The 27,403-nt window shown below is 38.8% G+C and overlaps 1 protein-coding gene across 1 annotated transcript in view; it reads right to left on the bottom strand.

The window, feature by feature from the left end:
• LOC129740305 (G1/S-specific cyclin-D2) overlaps positions 1–27,403 on the bottom strand; it is a 192,003-nt gene that overhangs the window by 47,027 nt on the left and 117,573 nt on the right. Inside the window, exon 3 of the mRNA XM_055731945.1 lies at positions 18,467–18,641. Within this exon, the coding sequence (XP_055587920.1) occupies positions 18,467–18,641 (175 nt within the window). The remainder of the gene's footprint in view (positions 1–18,466; positions 18,642–27,403) is intronic.

Below are 27,403 nucleotides of genomic sequence, written 5' to 3' on the forward strand. Positions count from 1 at the left end.
TTCAATTTCCAATACTGTTCAGGTTTCACGGGAGACCGATCATCGATTTAAACCGGGCGGATAAAGTAGGACCTTATCAGACAGCTCGGATCAGATTGATATTCACCAGTCGTTTTTTCCTCTGTACTTGGCCGATTCGAACAGTCATTCGAATAACGCTGCTCGCTTATAATTTATTGCAATTGCAGGCAGAAGCCAATCATAACTGGTCGATCGAGGTGCACCACCTTCTCACAACAACCATCAACCTGAACCTGGAACCTCTGATGTGGACGGGCACGCACTTTGGTTCGCAAATTTATGGCCTGGCTAATTTTCTGGTGCACAGCAGGCATACCAAAAGCTTCATCGATCTCGCTGCTGCTGCTGCCGAAAAAATTTCAAACCGATCCCTCATCGGACCCTTCCTGCTTTAAGGTTTCCTCCCATCCGGCGGAATCCTCCGAGGAGGTCATTTAAATATTGATGGTACATTGTTGGGTAACCTGAGTCCCCCAAACTGAACCTAGGAAGGCAGGAAAAAACCGACGAGGGAAGGTATCAGAATGTCCCATAACATCAATTGCCAATTACGAGCTGTCAATTTGTGGCCTTTGTTTTTGCACAGCCTTGCCGGAATCAATTCGGCGCAACATTGTTGCTGCAAGTATTTACATATAAGCCTTACGATAATTGCTCCGGAACATTAGCTCTGCGCCGAGAATGAGTGACTGAGCAAAGGCGCGCGCATCGGATTGATATTTCCTTCTTTGAAGGTTCAGATTAATGCGGACGCGTTATCAGATCTGGCTGATTACCACCAGATTTGCAGCCTCATAACTGTCACTGAATGTTGGAAAACGTTCGCATCATCCGAGGAAACGGGTTCTGAGGCTTAAAACCTTGTGACATCTTTATCGAAACTTTGGGAAGCTCGGAGTGTGACTTGATTAGCACCTCGGAGAGTGAGAACAATTTTTCCCTTTTACTTTGTTTCAAAGTAGAGCTACTTTCACTTCATTTGCATAAACGCTTAGCCAGTGAAAAGTTTCCAGAGGTTCTTTTGAAATTTAATGTCAAACACTTGAAGAAAACTGCAATAATGAATAATTCTTATTCTGCCAAATTTTAATTATTCTGAATCGTTGCTTGTAAACAGGTTTTTCATGATTCTCAAGCAAAAGACGAAAATCCCGGAAAAAATTAAAATTCTTTCGAAGTACAAAATCTGTAAAAAAAAGTATTTAATAAAGCGACTGTGCGTACCTTATCACGAATACATTACCTACCTTCCAGACGTTTCTTGCGTTGTCTGGAACTTTGTGAACTAAGATTTCTGTTGAAATTTACGTTTTGGCTTGCGGAACAGCAGCAGACTTCTGCTGCCACGAGCAAAACATTGTTTGTTTTGGTTCCTCTTGCTATGTTCAATTCGCAATTGAGAACAATAGATCAATGATTGCTGATGACAGGTGATGATGATATACACGGTACAAATGTTTACATCATTACACGGTTAGGCGAGAATACTCAAATTGGGTTTGTGGTAACACAACAGTGTTTTTTTTCTCTTTCTCCCTATTTTCACATTTTCGGGACTTTTCACGAAGTGTGATACTGTATACAGATCACATTTCGTGAAAAAGCCCGGAGAAGTGGAAAATGGGGCTAAAGAGAGAAACATTCTTATTGGCGGAAACTGAAAACGGCATGTTCGACATCTCGGAATATCACGGCAGTACTGCTACCCGTTTCGGAGACCATATCAAAATTACTACTAAAACCCATCTAAATTAGATATTAATGTCTTGTCAAGTTCAAATTTATCTTAAAAAGTACATTTTTTTTAAAAATATTTTGGTCCGCACAGGAGACAGATTTTAAGGATTTGGTAAAGACTAGTACAGGTTTTACCTTTTGAAAAAATAGACGGCAGAAAAAGACAGAATCCAAATTCATATGAAAGTCGTCAATCATTTTGTAGACCTCATCATCACAATCTTCACCTGAAATGTACCGAAAAAGAGCCGATTAATGCACGTGGAAACCACTCATCAAAGCAACATGCTGAACGTATAGCTATTGGATCACCGGGACGCACCGCACTTAGCACAATGGACGCCCCCGAGCCCTTCGTCACAGTCGCGCAGTTTCCCGCCAGCGTCAACAGGCGTCCCGGCCCTGTGTTCGAAGAAGGCAACGGGGCTGTCCAGCCTGTGCTGGCAGGCAAGTACACTCCTTTACCCTCTTATTCGACCAGTTATCGTCATCCGCCTTGCAGATTTGAGTTTGGCCTGACTGTTAGGCAAACTGAACTAACGCCGATTGAAACTTTTGCTTTTCAATGTAATGAAACGCCGGAACAAAACATCATCATCTCTACTGGGTTGACTACACCGGGACGCAACGAATTAGGCATTTTGGAGTCCCCTGAACCCATCGACTCAGTCGCGCTGATTCCAGCCATCGTCAGCAGTCGTCCCGGCCCTGAGATCGATAGCGGCGACGGGGTTCTCCAGCCTGCATCCGCAGGCAAGTACACAGCTCAAAATGGTTCTTCTCTTGGTGATGAAATTTTACCTTCTAGTGTGCAACTTCCCATTTTGCTTTCTGGGCGTCGCGACGATATGAGCATTTTTTACCAGAACGTCGGAGGCATTAACTCTTGCGTAAACGAGTATCTGCTGGCCACCTCTTGCTGCTGCTACGATGTTATTGCCCTTACCGAAACATGGCTGAACGACAAGACCTTTACTAGTCAGGCTTTTAGCTCTGACTATGTTGTGTTTCGCTGCGATCGTAGCCCCTGCAACAGTCGGAAGTCAACTGGAGGCGGGGTTTTACTGGCCGTGAAATCTACACTGCAAGCCGTGTCTATCGACGACAATTCCTGGAATGATTTGGAAATAGTGTGGGTCCGTATCGATATCGGTAACCGGAAGCTATTTGTGTGTGTGGTATATTTTCCTCCAGATCGCACTCGAGATGTGAGTATTGCCGATTCTTTCTCCAGGTGCCTGATCAAAGTTATGTCGCTTGCCTCACCTGAAGACGACATGTTAATCATCGGTGATTTCAATTTGCCGAATATCAAATGGTCTCCCGCCCAAGGCGTATTTTTATATCCTGACCCAGCTCGTTCCTCGTTCTCGGCACCTTCCGATATCATTCTTGATTCTTTGAGCACAGCTACTCTCCGACAGATCAACAGCGTTGAAAATGAGAACGGTCGTATGCTCGATTTATGTTTTGTGAATGAAGGAATTAGTGCGACGATTGAACTAGCTCCTGCGCCGTTGGTCAAATTAGTTCGTCATCATCCTGCGTTACTTATCTCGATTGAGGTTTCCGGCTCGGTTTTTTCTTCCGAGAAACCAGCTGCATTCTTTCTCGATTATAATAACGCTGATTTTCAAGCTTTTTCTGTTGTGTTAGATTCCATCGACTGGGAATCTGAGCTCGTACTTTCGGACCCCAACGCCGCAGCAGAAACGTTTTCTCACATCATCAATTACATTATTGATCGTCACGTTCCGAAACGTTTGATAACTGGAAACTTTAGAGCTCCATGGATAACCAAAGAATTACGCCAGATGAAAACTTTGAAATGCAAAGCCTTTCGCAATTATAATAGGAACAAATCACAAAGAACTAAAGACCACTACCGAATACTTAATTCAGCGTATAAAAAAGCTAGCTCTCGATGCTACAAGAACTATTTGACACGACTGCAACGAAACTTCAAGAAAAATCCTAAATCATTTTGGAAACATGTCAAGGATCAACGAAGAGAAACGGGATTACCAACTCGCATGTTCTTGGACGACGAGATGGGAAATTCGGATGCGGACATATGTAATTTGCTTGCAAAAAAATTTTCTAGTGTTTTCACTTCTGGACCTATTTCTTCCGATCAAATAACTAACGCTGCACGGAACGTCCCTTCCCTGAACTCATCTCTAAACAACATTGTAATAGAAGAGGAAACCATTTTGAAGGCGACTGCTAAGATGAAAAACTCTCTTTCATCTGGCCCGGACGGAATACCCGCCAATTTTTTGAAACGCTTCATGATTCATTTATTGTTTCCAATCAAAAGAATATTTCAAGCATCGCTGGACAGAGCTGTTTTCCCTTCGCTGTGGAAGGATGCTTATATGTTCCCCGTTCACAAAAAAGGGGACAAAAGGGACGTAAACAACTACAGAGGAATTTCCGCTTTATGTGCCATTGCAAAATTGTTCGAACTGGTAATCCTGGATCCTATTTTTTACTTTTCCAAGCAATATTTTTCCAATGATCAACATGGTTTTATGCCCAAGCGCTCAACGAGTACGAACTTATTAACATTTACATCTTTTGTGCAAGACAGCTTTACAGCGGGTATCCAAACCGATGCAATCTATACAGACCTGTCCGCTGCCTTTGACAAGGTCAATCATGAAATTGCTATTGCTAAACTCGGACGTCTAGGTATCTGTGGTTCCTTATTAGATTGGTTCCGTAGTTACCTTACTGGAAGAAAGCTAACCGTTAAATCTGCAGATTCGTTATCCAGACAGTTCCCTGCCACATCCGGAGTTCCGCAAGGGAGCCACCTAGGACCGATAATTTTTCTCATTTATTTCAATGACGCTCTCCTATTGCTTGATGGACCAAAACTCGCCTACGCCGATGATTTGAAATTGTTTAACGCAATCAAAGGTCCTGAAGACACTGTTTCGCTGCAAAGACAATTTAACCTTTTTGCTACCTGGTGCAACAACAACTGCCTGGCGTTGAACCGCAGTAAATGTTCTATCATAAAATTTTCGCGCAAACGGCATCCCATCCTCGCCGATTATTTCCTTTCGGACCATTTAATCGCTCGTGTGGACCACATAAAAGATTTAGGTGTGGTTCTTGACCAGAAACTTGACTTCAAGACGCATACTAACTACATAGTTGATAAAGCTGCCCGATGTTTGGGCTTTATATTCCGCGTGACGAAGGATTTTAGAGACGTGTACTGCCTGAAAAGCCTCTACTGCAGCTTAGTTCGCTCCATTCTGGAGTACGCGTCGGCTGTTTGGAGCCCCTTCTATCAGAATGGCGCTGATCGGATCGAAGCTTTGCAACGACGGTTTATGCGATATGCTCTACGCCATTTGAACTGGTCTGACCCGTTCCACCTTCCAAGCTACGAGAACCGCTGCAACCTCATTAGCCTAGACACGCTACAAGCCCGTCGAGCAGCTACACGGGCCTTACTTATCTCCGATATCCTGGCCTCGAGAATTGACTGTCCTTCACTTTTGGAATCAGTTAATCTAAGTGTTCGACCCCAAGGACTACGAAACCGGAATCTACTGCTCTACACTCCTCTTCGTCAGAACAACTACGGCGCTAATAGTGCACTGATCGGTGTTATCAGGACGTTCAACCGATTTTCTGAACACTTTGAATTCGATGCATCGAGGGATTTATTCAGAAGAAAAATTTTAATTACGTTTAGAACAGTGTAGTTTGTGTAGTGTTTTTATATTTAATTTTAATAGACTTTTTTTATATACCTTTAATCATTGGGATCAACATGTGATCCGTTGATTTGTTACCAAATAAATAAATAAATGGGAAATGATAAAACATTTGAAAGCAGCTTCCGGATTTTAAATTTTTTAGGGAATTAATTAAATTTGATTATTCATCAATTGAGGGAACAGAAATGGTAAATTTAAAAAATAACAGATTTTACTAATAATTTCTATTTTGTTGTTGTTAGTGCACATTTCGGTGCAAATTTTTTAACGGTAAATTTTTTTTTCAATAACAGTTAAGATTTGAAGTGGCATCACGGCTGGCTGAAGCGAGGAAAAAATTGTTGTTATTTTTCGTTCGGTTTCGTACGTATGATTTTTTTTCCCATTCACACTGAAGTGTAGGGTTGCCAGTATTTTTTTTAATCAGAGACTGGTGAAATAACAATCGGGATACGTTAAAGTAACGGAAATTTCGCTCAACGTGATCACCTTTTTGTTTGGTCTATTAATATCAGCAATACTATCTAATGTAGTTCCTTACTACCCATTTTTCATCACATTTGCAATAATCAGGCAAAATCATGGTTCTTTTTAGAAATCAGGGAATTATAATGGCTTATCAGGTTAAACCTCGAAAAATCAGGCAAATCCTAAAAAAATCAGGCACATTGGCATCTCTTCTGTGGTGTATGACCATGTTTAATCTAGTATGGTGGTCTCACATGCCAAATCGCACGTTCAGTCATATTGAAAAATGTTTTGACAGCTGGCTAAAGTGTTTACGAAAAAATGGGGCAGGGATACCAGGTGTTTGAGATAAAAAATCAGAGAAATTTGAAAAAAAAGTCTATGCATGTCTGTGCACAAGCTTATCGTAGACCAATGATTAAAAGATTGAAAACCAAATTGTGTTTTAGTTTATTTTATTTTATTTAAATTACACCTCTGGAAACAAAGAAATGATTTGAGTGTTCAAGGAATTCATTTTATTCGAAACACTTTCTTGTATCTTAAATTACAATACACTCCGCACTTTTCGCTGTGATTAATCGTGATAATGGGAGGGATCTTTTAAGAGAGGCCCAATCAACAAAAATCCTAAACCGGATGTTCCTTGTCCGATCCTTGGCATCAAGGTCGGACTCAGGGTGTTCACCATCGAAGTGGCAATCGAGGCTACATCATGCGCTACGTCACTGCCACTGCTGACGCCGCCCCTTCCACCACCTTTCAGCTCATCGGTTCCCTCGTTCAAAAGTACCAAAAACTTCATCTAGTTTTTCATAAATGATACCCATCAGATCCGGATTACTCGATTGGATCTTCTGAAGCAGCGATGGCAACAGACGGGGGTCCTCCTGAAGCAGCTTCTTCATCTCGATGAAGATCGGAAGATATTTTTTTTCGATTCTATGAATTATATTTGCAAAATTCAAGACGAAATTTTTGTCTTAGCAATATCTTGATGATTGGCAAAACTTCGTGTTTTACAAAAAATCAGGGCACCTGGCATCCCAGCCAGCCAGCAGCTAGCCAAACAGCCAGCTGTCAAATTTCGGCTGCGTTTCGCCCCCTCCTCCACATCATCCAACCCCCGTCTACTTTTTGCCAAAGTGAGACCACCATATCTAGATTCATTATGTGTATGACTGAAACAGCGTTGTCAGATTTACTGATTTCTCCGTAGATCTACGGATTTTAAGCATTTCTACGGAGCTACGGATCGATTCTCAAAATCTACGGACTTTCAGTATTGTCTATTGGGCTTGTGATATAGCTCAGTTGGCAAGTCTGTTGTCTCCTGAGCCGATGTCCGCGAGTTCGAGCCCAAGAGTAAACATCGAACACAGTTGTACCGGATAAGTTTTTCAATAACGATCCGCCAACTGTAACGTTGATAAAGTCGCGAATGCCATAAAGATGGTAAAACGACTATAATCGAAAGTATTTCCTACGGATTTTCTACGGATTATCGGAAAAATTAACGAGATTCTGCGGATAAACGAAAATTCTAACTGACGACCATAAAAAAACATAAAGTTTCATTTTACCAAAATCAGTACATTTTTCGATTTTCGTCAAATCTACGGACTTGAGGTGTTTGCAATCTGGCAACGCTGAACTGAAACACTAGGGCGTTCTCAGCTAGAATTCTCTTTACCCACTCAGATGCGAAAGCTCTCTCTCACACTTTCCCCGTCAGAGTCGCTTACAGCTCGTGTAAACTCGGGTAACGAGTGAAGCACGATCAGCGAAAGAGGATTACACTCGGAAGCCGAACTGAAAACAGTGTTGTTTTCTCCCGGCTCTTTGTTGTTCGGGAGGAGTCGTCCAACCAGGGTTTGCCTCATTGCCAGTGTTTTCGAATAATCGTTTTATTTTATACTTATTATTTCACTCTATATTGATTTCGTACATCTCTCACCATACTTCTGTATGTCCTCTAAGAATTAATGCGGATAAAGTTTGATATTCTTAAACAAAAAAATATTTACATCATTGACTAACTTTTGGTCTCTTGCTAACTTTCATAGGTGACGAAAATGTGATGATTATACTTAAAAGTGTAATTAAATCAATCAACCGTTTCTTAACGAGGCGCTTTTACAAACAGAGAAATACCCAGATCAGGGATGCCAGGTGGTTTGATCAAAAATCAGGACACCATGAAAAAATCATGATTTTTAGGACACCAATAATTCTGTTTAGATTGCATAAATAAAGGCGAAATACAGTTACTGTAGAAGCCTTAATTTATGCAACTGTTGCGAGCAGAATCTTGGTTGGCCTGTAGTTTATATGGAAAAACACAATGAATCGAAGATTATCATCGGTTTAACTATTTTATTATGGATTGTTCGATTTCCTGATAATTTAACAATAAAATCAATAAAATATTATAATTTTTTTGAACATCAGGAGGCAGGCCTATTTAGTATAATTCAAAGACCATTTTTCAGAAATCAGGACAATTCAGGACTGTTTAAAAATTCAGGACAGTCTCTTGAAAATCATGACAAATCCTGAAAAATCAGGTCACCTGTCCTGATTTATCAGAATTTGTCCTGATTTTCGAGAGACCGTCCTGATTTTTCATAAACTCTTGAGTTGTCCTGATTTTTTAAAAAATTGGTCTCCAAAATGTCCTGAATGGTCCTGATTTTCATAAAAACGTCTCAAATATTAGCAAAGCTACTTATTATTTCCACGAATCAAGAGGTGTCTTGAAAAATCCTGATTTTTAGATTCACCTTGTCCTGATTTTTGACAAAACCACCTGGCACCCCTGCCTCTGACCCACATAAACAAAGATTTATAGTGGCTGCGTACTTTTAAAGCACCATAATCCATAGGCCTACACCCAAAGAAAAGGTTGCAAAATTTCAATGCCGATCGGAGTTACCAATGTGCCGAATATGAGCTGAAATGAATATTGCGCCAAATTAATTGATATTTCATTAACGGACCCTCAAGTTGCAAAAAGATCTCACTAACTATGTCAAAGGTGTATGGTTTAATCAAAACATACACAAATATTTGCAAAATGGAACCACATAATGATGATTAAAATTCATAACGATTCAATGACTCGGAATCGAGTGACATTTAAATTATAGATGCAAAATTTAAATTTTAATTCCCGAGTTACAGACCACATATTTTTAACGGAATTAGCTTTTCATAGGTTCCTTTAAAAAGGGGGATGGGTTATTTATGTTAGTACGAATATTTTGACAGCCACCGCAAATCTACGCTGCGGTTGCATCGTTGAATAAATTTTAGGCTGCACAAATACCACGCACCGGTCGGTCTACTAATGTCTGTCACCCCACCCGCATCCGGAAGGCTCGAGGCTCCGCCGGTCAAACCCGGACGACAACCACAACTAATTTGTGGGGCTCATTCCCTCTCGAGGGGGCCCCATAACAATTGCAATAAATTCCTATCTGGTTGGAATTTTAATTAAGCTAATTAGCGCCTGTTTGGTTTGGTCGCCTGTCGCTGGCTAAGCCTTCTCCTTCGAGGTTTGAAAATAAAGTCATCAGCTTGTTGTTGTGTGGAGATTTGCTTGCCAAAAATCTTACTTCGAAGTTCTGAAGCAAATGCGTTTGGGACAAATGTCCCCATTCAAGGTTGATCCGGAAAGAAAACCGGGCCCGGCGGGCGGCATCCTTACATCTTCTCGTGGTCCCGGAGATGAGATTGCTGATTTGCTCCATCAGAAATCGAACGCGCAACGTAAAATGTTTGTCGATGCGGCTACAATGTGTCCACTGAGCGCTGTAAAATACAGGAAACACTAAATAAATTATGCAGATTGAAGTGCGAAACTTTCGGGGCTATTTTCTGGTTGGGGAAGTCCATTGGCATCCCAGGAATGGAATCGAGGAAACGCCGATGGGCTATTTGCTAGATGAAAGAAACCAGAAAGAAAAAAATCTCAGCCTAGGCCCCTAGGGCTTAGACACACGCGAAATTAAAACATTCGAATCATGTTTGGCTTTCATCGCACGCTTGAGGAGTGTGTCTACTGGAGGAAGGGCCCGGTAACATGTGTATCTTAAGCACTTGAAAACATCTCCCCGCACCTCGGCTCATCTTAAACGGCCGAACGAAAGTGATGAATGGTGAAGATAAGTTCATTGATGGATGGACAGGCCTCTCAACTAGGAGTAGGTCTGTTTTTGTGCGTTATAGTTGAGACGAAAACTTGCTTTCAGCTAGATTATAATGGTTTCCCGCCTTTTTCGTTTCATTCTGCGTCGATGCCCCGGGGCTAGCCAAACTTCCCGGGGTCTCTAGGTCATAGGAAAGAAAATAACGAAATATTTGGGAGCCCAAATTTGGAAGCCACCACCAAGCGCCTCGCGCCGGAGCTTAGGAATTTGAACTATTTGGAATGCCGAAGTACCGTACGCAGCTTGAACTCTTCGTAGTCGGTTGAGGTGCCTTGGGAAAAAAGGCAAATTTGAAATTTGAATATCACAAAAAACACCCCCTTAATGGCCTGTATGACTTCAAATTGACCAGTAAAATGGTCAGAGTACTTAACCCAACCAAAAACGATTGCGCCGAATTGCATCGATCTTCGATCTTTCGATGACTTTCTAACAAGAAACGGAAGAAAACCAACGCAACTCTCGCTTCTTTGAAAGGAAGCCGGTCAGCAATTTGGTCCGGCGCCAAACTTCAGCCTCCGTAAGGATCGATCCCTGCACGTACCAGACGTTAGAAGAGAAAAAAAACTGCCAAAACGAAATCGAGTCTTGTGTTATTATTCCCCCGGACCCCGGAGAAAATTATTCCTGCTCTTCGTCCGGTGATGGATCGATCGATCGAACGAAAGAGCCCGGCAGACGTGAAATTTGAAGCATGTTGGCATGAGATGAGTTATGATCGTGTCTACCGTAATGGTATTCATGCAAAAGGCATTCCGGACGGAATTTTTGGGGTGGTGGACACGATCATGTTTTGATACAGTCGAGCGAGCTCTCGATTGACTTTTGCAAAGGTCGACTACCAGAAATTACATTTACTCAAACTCATCAAACAGTTGTGCTTCTTCCAAAGACATTCGTCTCTCCCTTAAGAGAAGTTCCTTCAAATTTTAGAGCCTCTCCTTACCCTTTTGTAATAAAAAAATCGATCGAAACGTGCTTGTTTGAGCTGAGTTTCGAAATACTGCTGTTTTCGGCAGTGGGGGATCCGCGATATTATTATCATAATAATTGTGAATGTTACGATCTGCGGTAATGACGGAGCATTGACAGCATTGAATTATGCGCCGCGATTGGTGAACGTGCGAAAAATAATTTAGAAGACCGCAGCAGCAATCGCAACTGACTAAGGGAAACATGGATCGCAAAAATTGAACTTTAGGATGGTGTCTAAAAAACAATTTCAAGCTTTGCTTCTTGGAGATTTTAAGCAAAATTGCTTGTGCATTTGGTGCACGAAAGAATATTTAGAACTCAGGAGCATAAGTAAGCTAAAGAATTCAAATTGAGGATTCAAATTCGAGGTCCGGATTAAAAAATAACAAGCGAAATAGAAAAAAATCTCCAGACTTTCTTTCACTCTCGAAACATCGAAAAATTTGATAGAGTTTCTTTTCAGATCCGAGGCTTTATTTATTTCTATCAATAATCGTCTTTATATTGTTGAACTAGATTCATCAGAATGTATTCTGCGATGAGCACAAATTAAATTTCTGAATATGTTTGAAGAACAACATGTTTGCTGAACATAAACGCCTGAATGTAGTTGCGATTGCCGATATATCGTTCATACTAAGTACGCAGCCATTTAAGCATTCACATCATTTCTAAGTTCTGAAAATTCAGAAAAAAAATATGGCAAGATAAATGTGTGAATTGCATTTCATACAAAATGTTTGAAATCTTTTCCTAAGTATCTTCAGATTTTGCTTGGAACAATGTCATCAAATGAGGGACAACGAAAAAATAAGGGAAAATTTAAATCTCTGTCTTAAAGTTCGAATTCAAAATAAACACAATGAATTTGGGAAGAATGACATTTAATCATAAATTTCCTTAAAAGATATGAAATTCTGAGAAACAGTGTAAAATTTGTTTTGATCAAGTTATATAGAATCTTCTATTATGATCTATTTGTATTGCTTTAATCTGGATTTGCAGAACAAAGATTAGATTAAACCTTTATCATGCTTCACATTTAATTTTTATAATGGAAAACGCCAAAAACTATGCAATTTAACAATCAACAGTAACTGGTTTTCGTTCGGTACAAATTTTGATGCAGTACGCAGCCATTTCCAAATTCTTCGTCGAACAAGTATATTTCCTCAACATATTCAGATTCAGATACAAAAATCTCCTATTTCATAGTCAGATTTCTGATTAAAATTAAGAGAAAAATTTAAAATGAGATTTAAGAATCGAAGGATTTTATACCAAGTTGGATTATTCATCCCGATAAAGGATAAGATTCAGATTTCAGATTCAGAAATTCGATTCAGATTTCAGACTCAATTTTTCAGATTCAAATTTTAAATTAGGATTGAAATTTCAGATTTCAAATTCAGATCTCAGATTCAGATTCAGATTTCAGATTTCAGATTTCAGATTCAGATTTCAGATTCAGATTTCAGATTCAGATTTCAGATTCAGATTTCAGATTCAGATTTCAGATTCAGATTTCAGATTCAGATTTCAGATTCAGATTTCAGATTCAGATTTCAGATTCAGATTTCAGATTCAGATTTCAGATTCAGATTTCAGATTCAGATTTCAGATTCAGATTTCAGATTCAGATTTCAGATTTCAGATTCAGATTTCAGATTCAGATTTCAGATTCAGAATTCAGATTCAGATTTCAGATTCAGATTTCAGATTCAGATTTCAGATTCAGATTTCAGATTCAGAATTCAGAATTCAGATTCAGATTTCAGATTCTGATTTCAGATTCTGATTTCAGATTCAGATTTCAGATTCAGATTTCAGATTCAAATTTCAGATTTCAGATTTCAGATTCAGATTTCAGATTTCAGATTTCAAATTTCAGATTTCAGATTTCAGATTTCAGATTTCAGATTTCAGATTTCAGATTTCAGATTCAGATTTAGATTTTAGATTCAGATTCAGATTTCAGATTCAGATCCCAGATTCCGATTCCGATTTCAGATTCAGATGTCAGATTCCGATTTCAGATTAAGGTTTCAAATTTTAATTCGAATGTCAGATTCAAATTTCGGATCAAAATTATGACTTTGAATTCGGATTCGGATTACAGATTCATATTTTAGATTAAGATTTGAAATTTCAGATTCAGATCCCAGATACCAGATTCAGATTCCAGATTCTGATTCAGATTCCAGATTCAGATTCCAGATTCAGATTCCAGATTCAGATTCCAGATTCAGATTCCAGATTCAGATTTGTATTTGAAATCTCAATCTGAAATCTGAATCTGAAATTTGAAATCTGAATTTGAAATAGTTTTAAAAAAAATTAAAATTCGAGAAACATTTTTTTTAATGGCTGCGTTCTTTGACAAACGAAAAACTAAAATTTTGAATGTTTTATTGCCTACATTTAGGCGTTTTATTTCACCTTCAAATTCAGTTATTAGATTTATGGATAAATTAATTCAGTAGGTAGAAAATTTGGTACAATTTCAATACCGGATTTCAAATCTTAGATTAAAATATAAATTCAAATTCCAACATTGAAATAACAATGCTTTTTTTTTCGAATCTTTATAAGTTTCTTTAAGGTCGGAATTCTTAGTCTTTAATTCAGCAAATAAACTCTGCTTATCCAAGTGCCATATCTTGGAGCTGTTCAGTTGCCACCGAAAGTCCGAAAGTGTTCGCCTGCAATTCCCCCTAAAACATTCTCACTCTAATCATCCGGTGCGTCGCTTTGCTGCTAAACGATAAGTTAGCCAAAATTATCTCACCGATATTTCATTTCGAAGAGGCAGTTTTCGTTCGGTCCGCCGAAAACTTCAGAGAAGTTCCCTCAATAAACTATCCCGCAAGCAGCTGGCTGCCAGGCTGATATAAGCCGCAAAAATGCAGCTTCTTAACGATGAACTTTATAATACTTTTTTTTGGCTGTTCATTGGAGTGAGGATGCACCACCGGCAGGAGAAAATCCCTGAAAAGCTAAATTTTTATGATAACGATTATGATCGGTCGTCAACCGGGCAAGGCGCATTGATTGCCAGTGGCCAGTGGCCCGAGATCGTTACATTTTTTTGGGAAGTTTTGAGAACAAAGAATTTATGCACCTTTTTGTCAACAAAATGTCGTTGGTTTTCAGAAAGTTGGTTCCATTTTTTCAAGAACTTCATCTTTCTTTTTTCTAAAATTGAGACAATCTTTGAAGGACCTTAGGGAAATCGTTTTAGACCACTTTGATTCCAAATGTGTGTTACAAATTTCGTTTACTAAATCATTTGTCAATTGTCGTTATTATAAAAAATCTCAGAGTTTTTTTTGAAATTTTTCGAAAACTTAAAACGTAAGCATTTTTAACGCACTAGACTTTGACTGAGGATCAGAAGCTTAAGCCTACATTAAGGCGTTTTTCAATTTTTTATAGATGGCTGCGTCTTTAAAATCTTTCGATTTATCATAAATTATCATTTGGATGACATCCAGTAAATCAATAGCAAAACGATGGCGCTTTGACATGAAATGATTTTATGATTCAATCATAATATTTCGAACCTGATAGGAATAACAATTTCGATCAAGAGAACATTCAAAACCTACATGGTTCTTTGCATGAATAAGTATCGGAAAGCAACTCCAGTGGATAACCAAAAGAGACCTTTATCGAGACGCATGTGGCATGAACGTCCATTAATTCGGCTGATTTTACGATGCAACTTGTTGGAACATTACGTGCCGATAAAAACAAAACAGCGAACGATCGACGAGCTGCTCAACAAGTTATAAGCTACAACATAGCAAGTGAGTAGTTAACAAATTGGTACCGACTTGTTAATTGTTGTCGCACACTTAATTTCGATCGTCGGTGTGTTTACAATTTACGTTCAGCAGAGTGCAAGTTTTGCACTGTCGTAAAACTGTCAGAAACAATGTAGCAGGTATGTATGTTTCCGTTTAACGATGGACAATCCGCCGTGGACTGGATCAGTGGCGTTTGACACTGGAGAAGTGATTTGCAAGATTGAATCATTAACTTCAATTTAAATTTAGTGCAAGCAAGAGTTTCTGGGTATAACAATGACAATATTTTAACATTTTCAAAAAACCATATCGAAAATTTGGGTGGAGTTAGTTAGTTATCAAATTTCAGTTTTCTAAATTTCTTTGGAAATTTGGAGTGTTTTAATATTGAAGGCTATTTTGAGGCTGCAAGTCGTCAACCCAGAAGCTTAAGCCTACCTTTAGGCGTTTTACACTTTTATGGGTGGCTGCGTTCTGAACTCTTTACATAACAAATAAAAGTGAAATACTTTTTTCTACAATAAAATTACACCTTCTGTTATCCAATTGGTTTTGTTGTCTTCATGTCAATTTCAAATTTTTCAATCAAGTCGTCCTAGTCTTCCTAGTCTTTCTAATCAAACTTGTCTCTCTAGTTTCCAGTCCTTTTTCATTATAGTGAGTCTGGTTGTTCTAGTATTTTTAAGGCTTTCTAGTCTATCTTGTCTTTCTTTCTAGCCTTCCCCGTCCATCTAGTCTCTCGAGGCTTTCAAGTTTTTCTAGCCTTTCTAGTCTTTCTAGTCTCTCTAGTCTTTCTAGTCTTTTAATCTTTCTAGCCTGTCTAGTCTTTCTAGTCCTACTAATAAATCTTTATAGTTTTTCTAGTCTTTCTAGATTTATTTCTAGCCTTTTTGGTTTTCTAGTCTTTCAAGATTTTCTAGTCATTCTAGTCTTTCTGGTCTTTCTAGTCTTTCTAGTCTTTGAAATATATCTTATCTTTCTAGTATTTCTATTATTTCAAGATTTCTAGTCTTTTTTCTGGGTTTTTTTTGATGATTTGTTTGATGATATTTACAAAAAATTCGTTATTTTTAAGTTTCAATCTACATTTATTCGACCATCCTCATAAAAAAAACGCATTTTTCCTTCTGCTAGGGCCTAAAAGGCGGAAAGAGTGCTTTTTTCTGAAGATGGTCGGAAAAAAGTAGACTGAAACGTAGAACTAGCGAATTTTTTAATAATATCACCGAACAAAATCAACAAAAGAACCCGTGAAAAATGACATCCAGTGGTGATCTAACTGGTTGTGAAAAAATTTCTAGTCCAGTTTCTTTAGTCTTACTAGTCTTTCTAGTTTTTCTTGTCTTTGTAGTGTTTTTGTCTTTCTAGTCCATCTTGACTTTCTAGTTTATCTAGTCATTGTAGTCTTTTCTAGTCTTTCTAGTTTTTCTAGTCTTTCTGGTCTTTCTATTTTTTCTAGTCTTTCTAGATTTTCTAGTATTTCTCATCTTCCTAGTCTTTCCAGTCATTCTAGTCTTTCAAGTCTTTCTTGTCTTTCTTGTCTTTCTTGTCTTCTTAGTCTTTCTAGTCTTTCTAGAATTTTTCATCTTTCTCATCTTTCTAGTTTTTTAAGACTTTCTAGTTTTTCTAGTTTTTCTAGCCTTTCTTTTTTTTCTAGTCTTTCTAGTTTTACTAGTATTTCTCATCTTTTTCATCTTTCTAGTCTTTCTAATCTTTCCAGTCTTTTTAGTCTTTCAAGTCTTTCTAGCCTTTTTTTATCTTTCTAGTCTTTCTAGTCTTTCTACTTTTTGTAGTCTATCTAGTCTTTCCAATCTTTCTAGCCTTTCAAGTCTGACTTTCTTTGATTTTACCTGTGATTCTGTGATGGTTTACTTTGATACTTTTTCCTTCAAATTCATTGGAAATGCATAATAAATTGGATCTTTTTGACACTTAAGTTGTGAAAAATCAATTAACACGAATCTTATCATATTCATCTAATCCAAAGTAATAAGTTTATACTTTATATTGGTTAAAAAAAATTAAGTGAAAAATCTTTCAAAATTCAAAAATTCTGTGGAATCTGTGAATATTTCAAAATTCTGTGTTCTGTGACACAGTTTCTGTGATGCAAATTTGCTTAGAATTCTGTGAAGTAACAGATTTTTCTGTGATTTCGGCAACCTTGATTGTAAGTACTGGGAGGAGGAATTTATTGCATACTTCCAGGCTTTTAAATACACAACCGAACAAAGCTGGCTGCGTTTTTTTTTCATTATTTTCTTTAAAAAAAAAGATTCATACCTCATGTTTTCATTTTAGATTTACTGAATTCCGCCTTCTTATTCCCAAACCACAAAAAGAATCACAACAATCCTAATCCTAAAACTCATATGAGGTTTCCAACTAAAACTGTTGTACGGTATAAGTTTTTTTATACAACCAGAGAAAAAAAATCACGCACTCGATCATCGAAGCTCCAATCAAAATCAACCGATCGTGAGTAAAACTGTCGAAAAGAAAAAAAAAAACTGAGAAGAAATCAGCTTTAAATCGAGGCATCGATGAATTTTTTTGTTTTCATTTTTCTCGTGCCTCTGCTCAAATCTAAAATCAACAATCTAATCAGGAGTTGCAACTTGCAACGAGGATCGATCGTCGACACCGGACCACACCGAATTGTTGTGGTTTTGGTGGTGTTTGTTCAATTCAGAACTGCCAAGCGCTCCCTGTTCCTTGGATTGGATTGGATTGCTTTTGGTCTTTTGGGACGACGAACGATCTCAAGTTTCCGATAAATTAAACGTTATTATTAATTAGCGACTGATTGGCGGTTTCTCTCCTCGATTACCCTCTCTCTCTCTTTCAATCACAGTCATCGTCGATTGACGGATGTGGGATGAATGGGTTTTTTTTACTTATTATTATTTTTTCGGTTATAAAGTCTGATAACGAGGATTAAGATATTTTTTTCGATAGGTTGTTGAACGACAAATATTGGAAGGTGCATTAGACGACCTTGATCTTTTCGTCACCTCAGTTATGCAACTATGGATCAAGTGACACATTTGCTACCGTGTTGGTCGAATGTGGTTTTCAAATTGTGACGAAAAAAAAAACACAGGTAAGTCCATTTTAGAGAGTCTGACAGAGAAGAGGGGAATGACGTGAGTATTAAAAAAAACAGCTGAAAAAACCTAAGCTAACTAAGCTGTTGACTGTCGTCAATGGGAGGTTACTATTCCTAGGAAAAGCTGACTATGAACACTCCCATTGCTCTCATTCATATCGATAAGGAATAATTCATCACATTTATATGAAAGAACATACTGCTACAGAAAAGGGGTTCCGAATAAACAGTTAAGCGCCAGCAAATGATTCAATATTGACATTGTGGTAGCTGCAGCTAAACTGCGTCGGAAACTTTTATAAAGTTTTTCCCCCGGATATGTTCGAAATGATAGTTAAACTGCAAAAAATCGAACTAACGTCACTAGATTGAAGTTTGAAAAGGCGGTGCACTTACCTCTAGCTGCTAAGGAAATGAAGGCCTGGGCGTGCTTCCGCACCTTCTCGAGGCTGATGTCGTGCCGTTTCTGGTTCTCGATCGGTAACCGGCAGAGCAGCAGTTCCAGGAAGTCGAGCGGCGTCACCGTAGAGACGTCCCATTTTAGTCGACTCAGGACTAGAAGTTCCCATCGCTGCAAAAAGAAACAAAATTTGAAGGATAATTAGCTTATGTTTCGACTTAAAAACGGAATGAAAAGTGAAGGATTGCATGCTTTTAGGCGTTTAGATATTCCAACGAATGAAGAAACTGGCTGCGTACTTTCAGTTTGTTCTTATGAAAACCTCGTGGTCGTTCAAAAAACTTAAATTTAGATCGAGGATCTATAGATTGATGACTTAAGAGATTACAAAATTTCACCTGAAGACATTTGTTATTGTTTTAGAGAGTTATTCGTAACCTTACATTGAACTTGTGCTTCGAACTCTTAGAAATAAAGATGGTCTCTTTCTTTCAACTTCGCTCTAACATTGTAATGAAATCCGACCAAAAAAAACCAAATCAGCTTGGTTCCACTATCTTCCTCGAGTCCCGGTTCATATGGGTGTGAGTCAAATTTTTCGCGAATTGATGATGATGATGATGGCCCCGGTCTCGCTGTTATCACGGGTTGTCAAAAAAAAAAGTTTCTAAAACGGGACCCGTGGTCCGGCCGCGTATAATCAGCTGTTTTTCGCAACAACTCGAAATCAGCCAGCTAGTCAACCAACCAAATTGACTCACACGCACACACATTTCGGGGGGTTTCAAATTTAGACACAGACCAATGTAGTCGGGTCTTATCGAATTTGAAAATGTTTGCGCAGATACTTTGTCTTGAGAATAAGAGCAAAATATGTCGACCACGAGTGGCTTTCTGTTTAACACATTTTTTGTATATCATATCACACTTGGTGACAAATCAAACACCGAACTTTTTTTCGGAACACTTCCAGCCCAAAAACCCAAACTTGTGGTTGGGGATTTCAATTTTGAGTCAGATTACATACAGAGTTCAACTGCTCATATTACATCAGCTCAGCCGGCAGGCGATATCTGTTAGGGTATGGGTTCTCTTTTGGGGAAGTTTGATTTCGCGTATCGCGAGTATTCCCTTTAAAGCGCGTGATAAGCCCATGTGCTTTTTTTCTTTCTTCGGGGACCAGAAGTATTTTTCGGGTAACAGACACAACAAACGAAATACCGATAGATGATGATTACACTTGTAGCTTTTTGTTGTTGTCGTTAAAAAAGTAAAGCACGCGATTAGATACCGACGTCGGGAAAAGTAAAACAACGCAACACGGGAAGATACTTCTTGGTGTCGCTCTATTGCTGGTTTCAAAATTGGGTCATTTTGTTAAAGAGCTACCAATCTACAGACACATCCGTGTGTCTGCCTGCTTCCTGTGGGTTTGAGTTAGGGTAAAAGTGGAGGTGGCCAGTCTATTTCAAGATTTGTTACTTAGGAAGCGTTGTTGTTATTGTTGGGTTAGGTTAAAACTCTCGGAAGAGATAAAAGACGGTCTGCGTGTGAATGTGCGTGCCTTTCCCGAATTGACAAGTTTACACAACACATTTAGCATATTGCGTATACGTTTGCCGTAAAAATTGGGGCTAATAACCTTACATTTGTCGCTCCTAAAGACAATTTGTAAGGTAGCATTTATCATAGCCAGTGATGGTTTGAATCATTTGACTTAATTTTGAATCATTTGCTTATAACTTCTTTTGAAAACATTTTTCCCAGAAATGATGTTCTAAACTTTAGTAGAACTAGATCTTAGCTGCAACTTTTGTGACCAACACAAACCTGTATCTCTTATGCCTTATGAATGAGAAATCGAAAAGTTTAAATTTTTGAGCAATGATCGTAATCACAATCGTTTGGATTAGCGGGTTGGATTAAATCCTACAATTCATACCACATTGAAGATACATATTTATGACATACAAGAAAGTTGTAGCTTAGATCTGTATCTACTAAAGTTTAGAACATCATTTCATGGAAAAATGTTTTCAAAAGAAGTTATAACCAAATGATTCAAAAATAAGTCAAATGATTCAAACCATCACTGATCATAGCTATTTAAGGTTATCTGATTGCTTGTAAAGCAAAATTTCCTTTGCAAATTAAATATCCAACCGATATCCAACAAAAAACTGACATTTCAAAAATCGTGTAGAGTTGAACCGAGTTTTTTCTGCGTACTGTTGTTTACATCCAAGTGAAGTAGGCGATTTCATTTTTTTGTCATTGTTAGTTTTTCGCGAAGAAATCTGAAAATGCGTGGCCTCACTCCCGAGCAAAGAAGACGGATTGTGCACAAATGGGGCACTGTGAGTGGTCTTTCAATCAGCAAACTAGCTAAGGAAGAAGGTGTGAGTGTTGGACCAATTCAAACCGCGTCGAGAAAGTATGGAGAACAGTGTACTTTCGCAGATTCTCCGGGACGCGGTAGGAAACCTGGCCCTGCTGACCCTTCAATGGACAAGAGAATCATGGATTACTACAAACGGCATCCTTCGGCATCAGTACGGGATGTGGCTCAGAAACTAGTTACCTCATCGACTAACGTTATGCGTGCCAAAGAGAGAATTGGACACCAGACCCATCAGAAGCAGAAACAGCCGAAAAAGGAGCACCAAACAGGCTGAATCAGTGGAACCGAGGTCTCGGAAACTCTACGACAAACTTCTGACCAAGAAATCGGGTTGTGTTATCATGGATGATGAAACCTACCTTAAAGGGTGTCCACGATGAAATTGCAACACTATGAAATTTCTCTAACTTTTTAACCGTTGCTTGGTTAGAATTTAATGAAAATTTGGGTGGATTTAGTTCATAGTGCATTGTTTACATCCTGTAAGTTTTAGAGTTATGTGATTAAAACTCGCGGAAAAGGAGTCGAAAGAACAGCTCGTGCGTGATAAATCCCTCGCATCGTTCCACCGCTAAAACGTTGGGAATCGCGAATTCTCACGGTGTCGCGAGTGATTAAGCGGTTCGAGGAACGATTGACCACCGTTCGGAAGTCCAGAAGTGAAGGAAAAAGTATTCCGTACAACACTAAAAATCACAACCGCGTAGCTGGGGCCTTCAACCGAAACCCGAACGGCTCCGTTCGAGATGTGGCTAAGAAGCTGCACCTAAGCCGGAGTTTTGTCCAGAAGGCCAAAACTAAGGCTGGACTTCGAAAGTTCAAGGTACAAAAGGCCCCTAATCGCGACGAGAAGCAGAACAAGTCCGTCAAAACCCGTGCCAGGAAGTTGTACCTCAACATGCTGACGAAAGTTGAATGCTGCATCATGGACGACGAAACATATGTGAAGGCCGACTTCAAACAGATTCCCGGCAACTTGTTTTTCACGGCCAAGGACAAGCTTAGCTTCCGGAGCATGCCCGCACTCAGAAGACGTCCAAATTTGCTAAGAGGCCCAGGACACGATGAACGGACAGGTGGATATGAAAAAGTGCCTTCAGAAGCAGCTGCTTCCTCTCCTGAAGGCCCACAACGTCCCAAAAATCTTCTGGCCGGGTTTTGCCTCATGCCACAACTCCAAGGACGCGCTGAAGTGATATGCGGACAATAAGGTCGATTTCGTGCCGAAAATGTTCAACCCTCCCAACACTCCGGAGCTCCGGCCCATCGAGAAGTACTGGGCGATTATGAAGCAGCACCTTTTTAAACGACCTAAGGTATTGAAGACAGTCGAGGAACTGAAGAAAGTATGGGTTTACATGCAAAAAACGGTTGATTCACAGGATGTGCAGAATCTTATGGCCGGGGTTAGGGCCAAGGTGCGGGCATTTGCGTATGGACTGTAAATTAAATACGAGTAAAATGGTAAAATGAAGTTCCTGAACTTTGCCTGGACCACAATTTAATACCTCACCTAAGGGAAACGATGTTCCTGCATCAGTGAAAGCTTCGAATGATCACCGGGACCGGGAGCCAGTGATTGTCGATCAGGATACCCAAAAAAAAAGGTCGTCGCCATGGAAGGTCATCAAGCCCGAGCCATTTGGAAGGTAGTAACACCGGAAGCTCTTAGGAAGACTAAGGACCTGCAGTTGAATAGCGAACCTTCGATACGAGAAAAAGCTAGGAAAGGCCGCCGAACCGAAGCTGCTGGAAGGTTAACAGGCCAAGATCGATGGACAAGGTCATTGGGAACCATTGAGATTCGTTGGTCCGACAGCTCCAAGAAGGTCGATGAGCCGAAAGTTATTCGGTGAGCTGTGAACTGGGATTCAAAAAGAAGGTCCTGAAGCTCAAACCATTAAAAGCCAGCGACCTTCATGTGACTCGGGTTTGACGACCTTCCGATAACATGGAAGTCCGTCAAACCGCATCCACTGGAAGGTCGTCAAGTCAAAAAGGACGGGATGAATCATCCTTCGGGATAAATCATCCTTCGGGATGAAAATCCCGAGAAAAAGAAAAAAAAAAGTCAAAAAGGAGGTCGACGGACTGAAGCTACTAGAAAGTCAACGAGCGGGATTCCCTTGAACGTTGAACAACTAAGTGGTCAGCCGAACGGATTTACCGGAAGGTCATCGGCCAGGAGATTTTGGAAGGCCGTAACGCCGAATACCTTTCAAAGTCGTAGGATCGGGAGCCATCATAAGCTCGTCGAAATGGATTCATTGGACGACCCTCGGACCACAGGCCAATAAAAGATCTACGGAGCAGTTACATTTGAAAATCGTTGACCCGTAACCTCTGGAAGATCGTAGAAACGGAGTTGAGAACAACTGTGGACCGGGAGTTGAGTAAAAGGTCGACGAATTGGAAGTCAAATGTGTGTTCATCGAGTCAGAAATTCATTGGAAGGTCGTCGGGATAATGCTACTGGGAAATCGTTAAACCACGGCAGCTCCAAAGTCTTCCAATGTCATCAGCTGGTTCCATGTATTTTCGTAGCTTTGCTTTGGTCGAAGCCCAAAAAGTTTCGATTGGCTGTGCCTCGGGGCAATTCGACAGCATCATGTTTTTTGGTACAAAACAGACGTTTTAGCTTTTGTACCACCTTAGTGTGTCTTTGGCCTAATGGCATGATGCCAACTCGGGCAAAAATATGACGGGTCCATCATGCTGCTTGAGCATCGGCTTCTGGAGGCATTCCTTGATATAGTTCTGGGTGTTCATTGTTTCCGATGTGACGTACGGGCCACACCATCACATTCTTGACAAATTTTTCGAGGATATCCTTGTCCTTGCGTACATAGAAGTATCGTGACCCAGGAAGGGTTTTATATTCCAATTTCACATGCGTTTCATCGTCCATGATAATGCATCCAGAACTTTTGCAAAATATTGAATCATGCAGTTTCCGGGCTCTTGGTTTGACAGAAGCGGCTGGATTTGGGTTCCTTTTAGGTATTTTTCTGCTTCCGGTACAAGCCCAAGTCGTTCTTTAGCACGCATCACGTTAGACCTCGAGGTCCCGACTTTTCTCGTCACATCCAGAACGGAAGCCGATGATTTCTGTTTGTAGGCATCCGGACCTTTTTGTCGATAGCAGGACTTACAGGACCAGATTTTCGACCACTCCTCAGTTCATCTTCAAATGTACAATATTCACCATATTTTTAATAGCTGTCCGTCCGCTCCAATGCTCACATCCTCTTCTTTGGCCAATTTTCTCAATGAGATTCCACTCACAGTACACCACTTGTGCACGATACTTTTTCTCTTCTCCGGAGTAAGACCACGCATTTTGAAATGTAATCACAACTAATAACGTACAGAAATGTGTAAACAAAAGGACGCAGCCAGTAGGATTCGCAAAAAAACTCGATTCGAAATGACCGTTAACATTAGGTTTGCTCATAATTTCTGGAATAGTCTATATCTCTACAAATTCAGGAAGCATTTGAAATACAAATCAGGGATAAATCTGACAACGATCAAATTATTGAAATGAGAAATTATTCGGATGGGCAGATATGTATGGTGCGCCTTACTAATGAATTGTTTCTAAATTTTTTTTTTTAAAGAGCTGTTCATGTTCTGAGTTAACTGTTAATTAACCAAAAAAAAATAAGAATTTTTCAAACAGTATGGAGTTGAGATATTTTTCGTGGGACTTTTTATTTTTCCTTCGAAATAAATCCCATCTACTGGAGGCCGTTAAATCAAACTGGTCAACCCATACTTTGTTGCAGCCCGAAACCGGATACAAGATGCGAAAAACGATGCGTGAAATTTTTGACACCTCTCTTGATGTCGTCGATTATTTGTTGTCAGTCAGTCGGGGAGCCATGTGAATTCTCAAATTCGATAACAGTTCGCTGACCGATAAGGCTTCAAACGGAGAAGAGCAGTGACACATTTTTAATCATGTTCCGGGACAGGCAACGCACAATTCAACCTTTGTTTTGCATTTCAGACATATTTTTGTTGAAGAGTATTGCGTATGTATAATAATATTTTCATAAGACAATATTTTCAGTGCTAGTATGGCCTAAGCGGTCGGAGAGACCTTGCAATCGAATTTAACGGACGATTTAGATTTTTTTTTTCTTCAGGAAACCATTTAAACCACCATTCGAAACCCTTAATTGTTACTGTTTCAACCCCCCGCCATCACATTTTTTTTTTTTTTGTATCCTTAAACTCTAATCATGGGTTGTCTAAATCGCGCGTATCAAAATTTCCTACAACAAGGCGTTACAAATTCATCTAGGAACCGGCAATTATCAACTCCTCAACACAGAAAGAGACTCACACGATAGAGATAATTTCCATTCGACTACGCTGAGTTTGGAGATTTGATCGAGCCGGATCGAACCACCCCTAGTTCGCTTAAAAGGTCACCCACTTGCTGCCGCCATTCAAAAACCCCATCAACGCATGAAGTTCAGAAGTATACGCGGACACCATCATATTTAAGAGGGATGTCGTTCAGCAAAACTTCAATCACGATCCCCATTTATCAGTAAGACTTAACCTGTGCGTTACCCCCCGCAGGTGCGTAGATTTAAGATCCAAAATTCACGGAAACCAGCCAACGAAAGATTGCGTCTCATTGGATGTGATGGGTTCCTATTTTTTTTTCTTATTCGAGTTGATTCGGTACTTGTTCCTTCTAGACCACGTCAGGTCTTTAGTCCGGCAAAGATCAGGTTGTCGAAATAGTCGTTGTTAGCTCCTCCTACTTTGCCAACTCAATACCACCCCCTCTTAAATCACATCAACGATCGGGGGACTGTCTAAGGTCCTCACCTGAAAAGATCAAAGGCTACCCCCATTCAAATTCGGCGGCTGATGGTCTAACTGGTGGAGGGGTTGAAAATCCCTCACCCCCAAAATTCAGACCCAATAATTCATAAGTTAGAACTGGTTTTTTAAATGACTTTTGCTGGGTGCGTATAGAACAACAACATTTGTCAGATTTGCTCTGGCGACTGTACATGAAACATAAAATCAAATAAAATCCGGAAAAGGTTCGGACTTCAAATTTCACAGAAATTCGTTTGGGATGTGTGGAGAGGAGCGCCGCAAAAAACAGATGCAAATATGCTCAACTCGGTGCGAAATCCGTTCCCAGATAGAGGTGTGGTCCCAGCTTGAGTGGTCCAGATTGCTTAAAGACTGACTCTTTCGAGTCTCGTCTTGAAATCCTTCCCGCGCGGTCAAACCGGAAAAAATTGCCTTCATATGGTCATGTGACGAGAGATGCGAATGCTTCTTCTTATCGTTCGTTCATATGCTGTCTGCTGCTGCCCCTGCTTAGGAGCGAAGAAAAATTGCATCACTAATCTGTTTCTGGTGAACGAGATGAGGGTTTGTTTTTTTGCGAGGTATTTTGGGAAAAAAATTATCAACCGTGACCTCGATTTCAGCGTGAAGATGGTTAACAATCTCTCACACAGGAAAGCCAAAAAAACACTGGTAAGTTGCTAATTGTTCGATTTCTTGGAATTTCAAAAATATTCAAGTTAAATTCTTCCAAAAATATTTTAAAAAATATTAACAAAAAAATTCTGCTATTTCAAAGTCTTCAAACACAAGCTAAATTGTCGAAGCAAATTTAAATCTAAAATCTAACGCTTTTAGTTCAATAAGGATTAAGAATTCTGACTTGAAGATGAATTTTCAGATTAAGGGTTCATTTTTTGAGTTGATTTCATTTTTTTTAATTTGATCTTTCTTCAAGATTTTTTTAAATTTGTTTCTTTTTTCTCTTTTATTTTCTTTTTTTTCATTTTCTAAATATTTTAATTATTTTTTGGATTGTTTCTTAATTTACCATTTTCTTTTGTTTTCTTTTTTTTTAAATTTTTTCATAATTTTATTTTTAATTAATTTTTTTTGTTAATTTCTGTAAAAAGAAAAAAAAGATTTTCTGATTTTTTTTCTAATTTTGATCTATAAATTCCCATTTATATTTTTTTCATTTTTAATGTTTTAATTTTGTTTTGTCATTTCATTTTGGTAATTTTTTTTAAATTTCATGATTTTTTATATTAATATTTTTTCTTTTTTTCAATTGAAAAAACCGTTTCTTATTTTCTAATTTTCCATCTTCTTATTTTTTTTTCATTTTTTAAATCATATAAATTTTTCACTTTTCATACTTTTTTTTATTCTTTTAAAAATTTTATGTTTTTTTTGTAATTTTTCATAATTCATTTTTTTCTCATTTTGAATTATTAAAATTTTTAAATCAAATTTTTTTACTTCTCATTATTTAATTTCTTTTATTATTTTTTTATTTTTTTAATTTTTTTTTCTATCGTAATATTTTTTTTTCTTTTTTTTTCTCTCTAATTTTTTTTTCTATTTTTTCACTCTTATTTTTTTTATTTTTTTTTATTTTTCTATTTAATTTTTTATTGTTTTATTTTGTTTTTTTTAAGTTTTTTTAATTACTTTTTTTTTAATTTTTTTAAAAGATTTTTAATTT

Source organism: Uranotaenia lowii, chromosome 1 (genome assembly GCF_029784155.1).
Source record: "Uranotaenia lowii strain MFRU-FL chromosome 1, ASM2978415v1, whole genome shotgun sequence".
NCBI lineage: Eukaryota > Metazoa > Arthropoda > Insecta > Diptera > Culicidae > Uranotaenia > Uranotaenia lowii.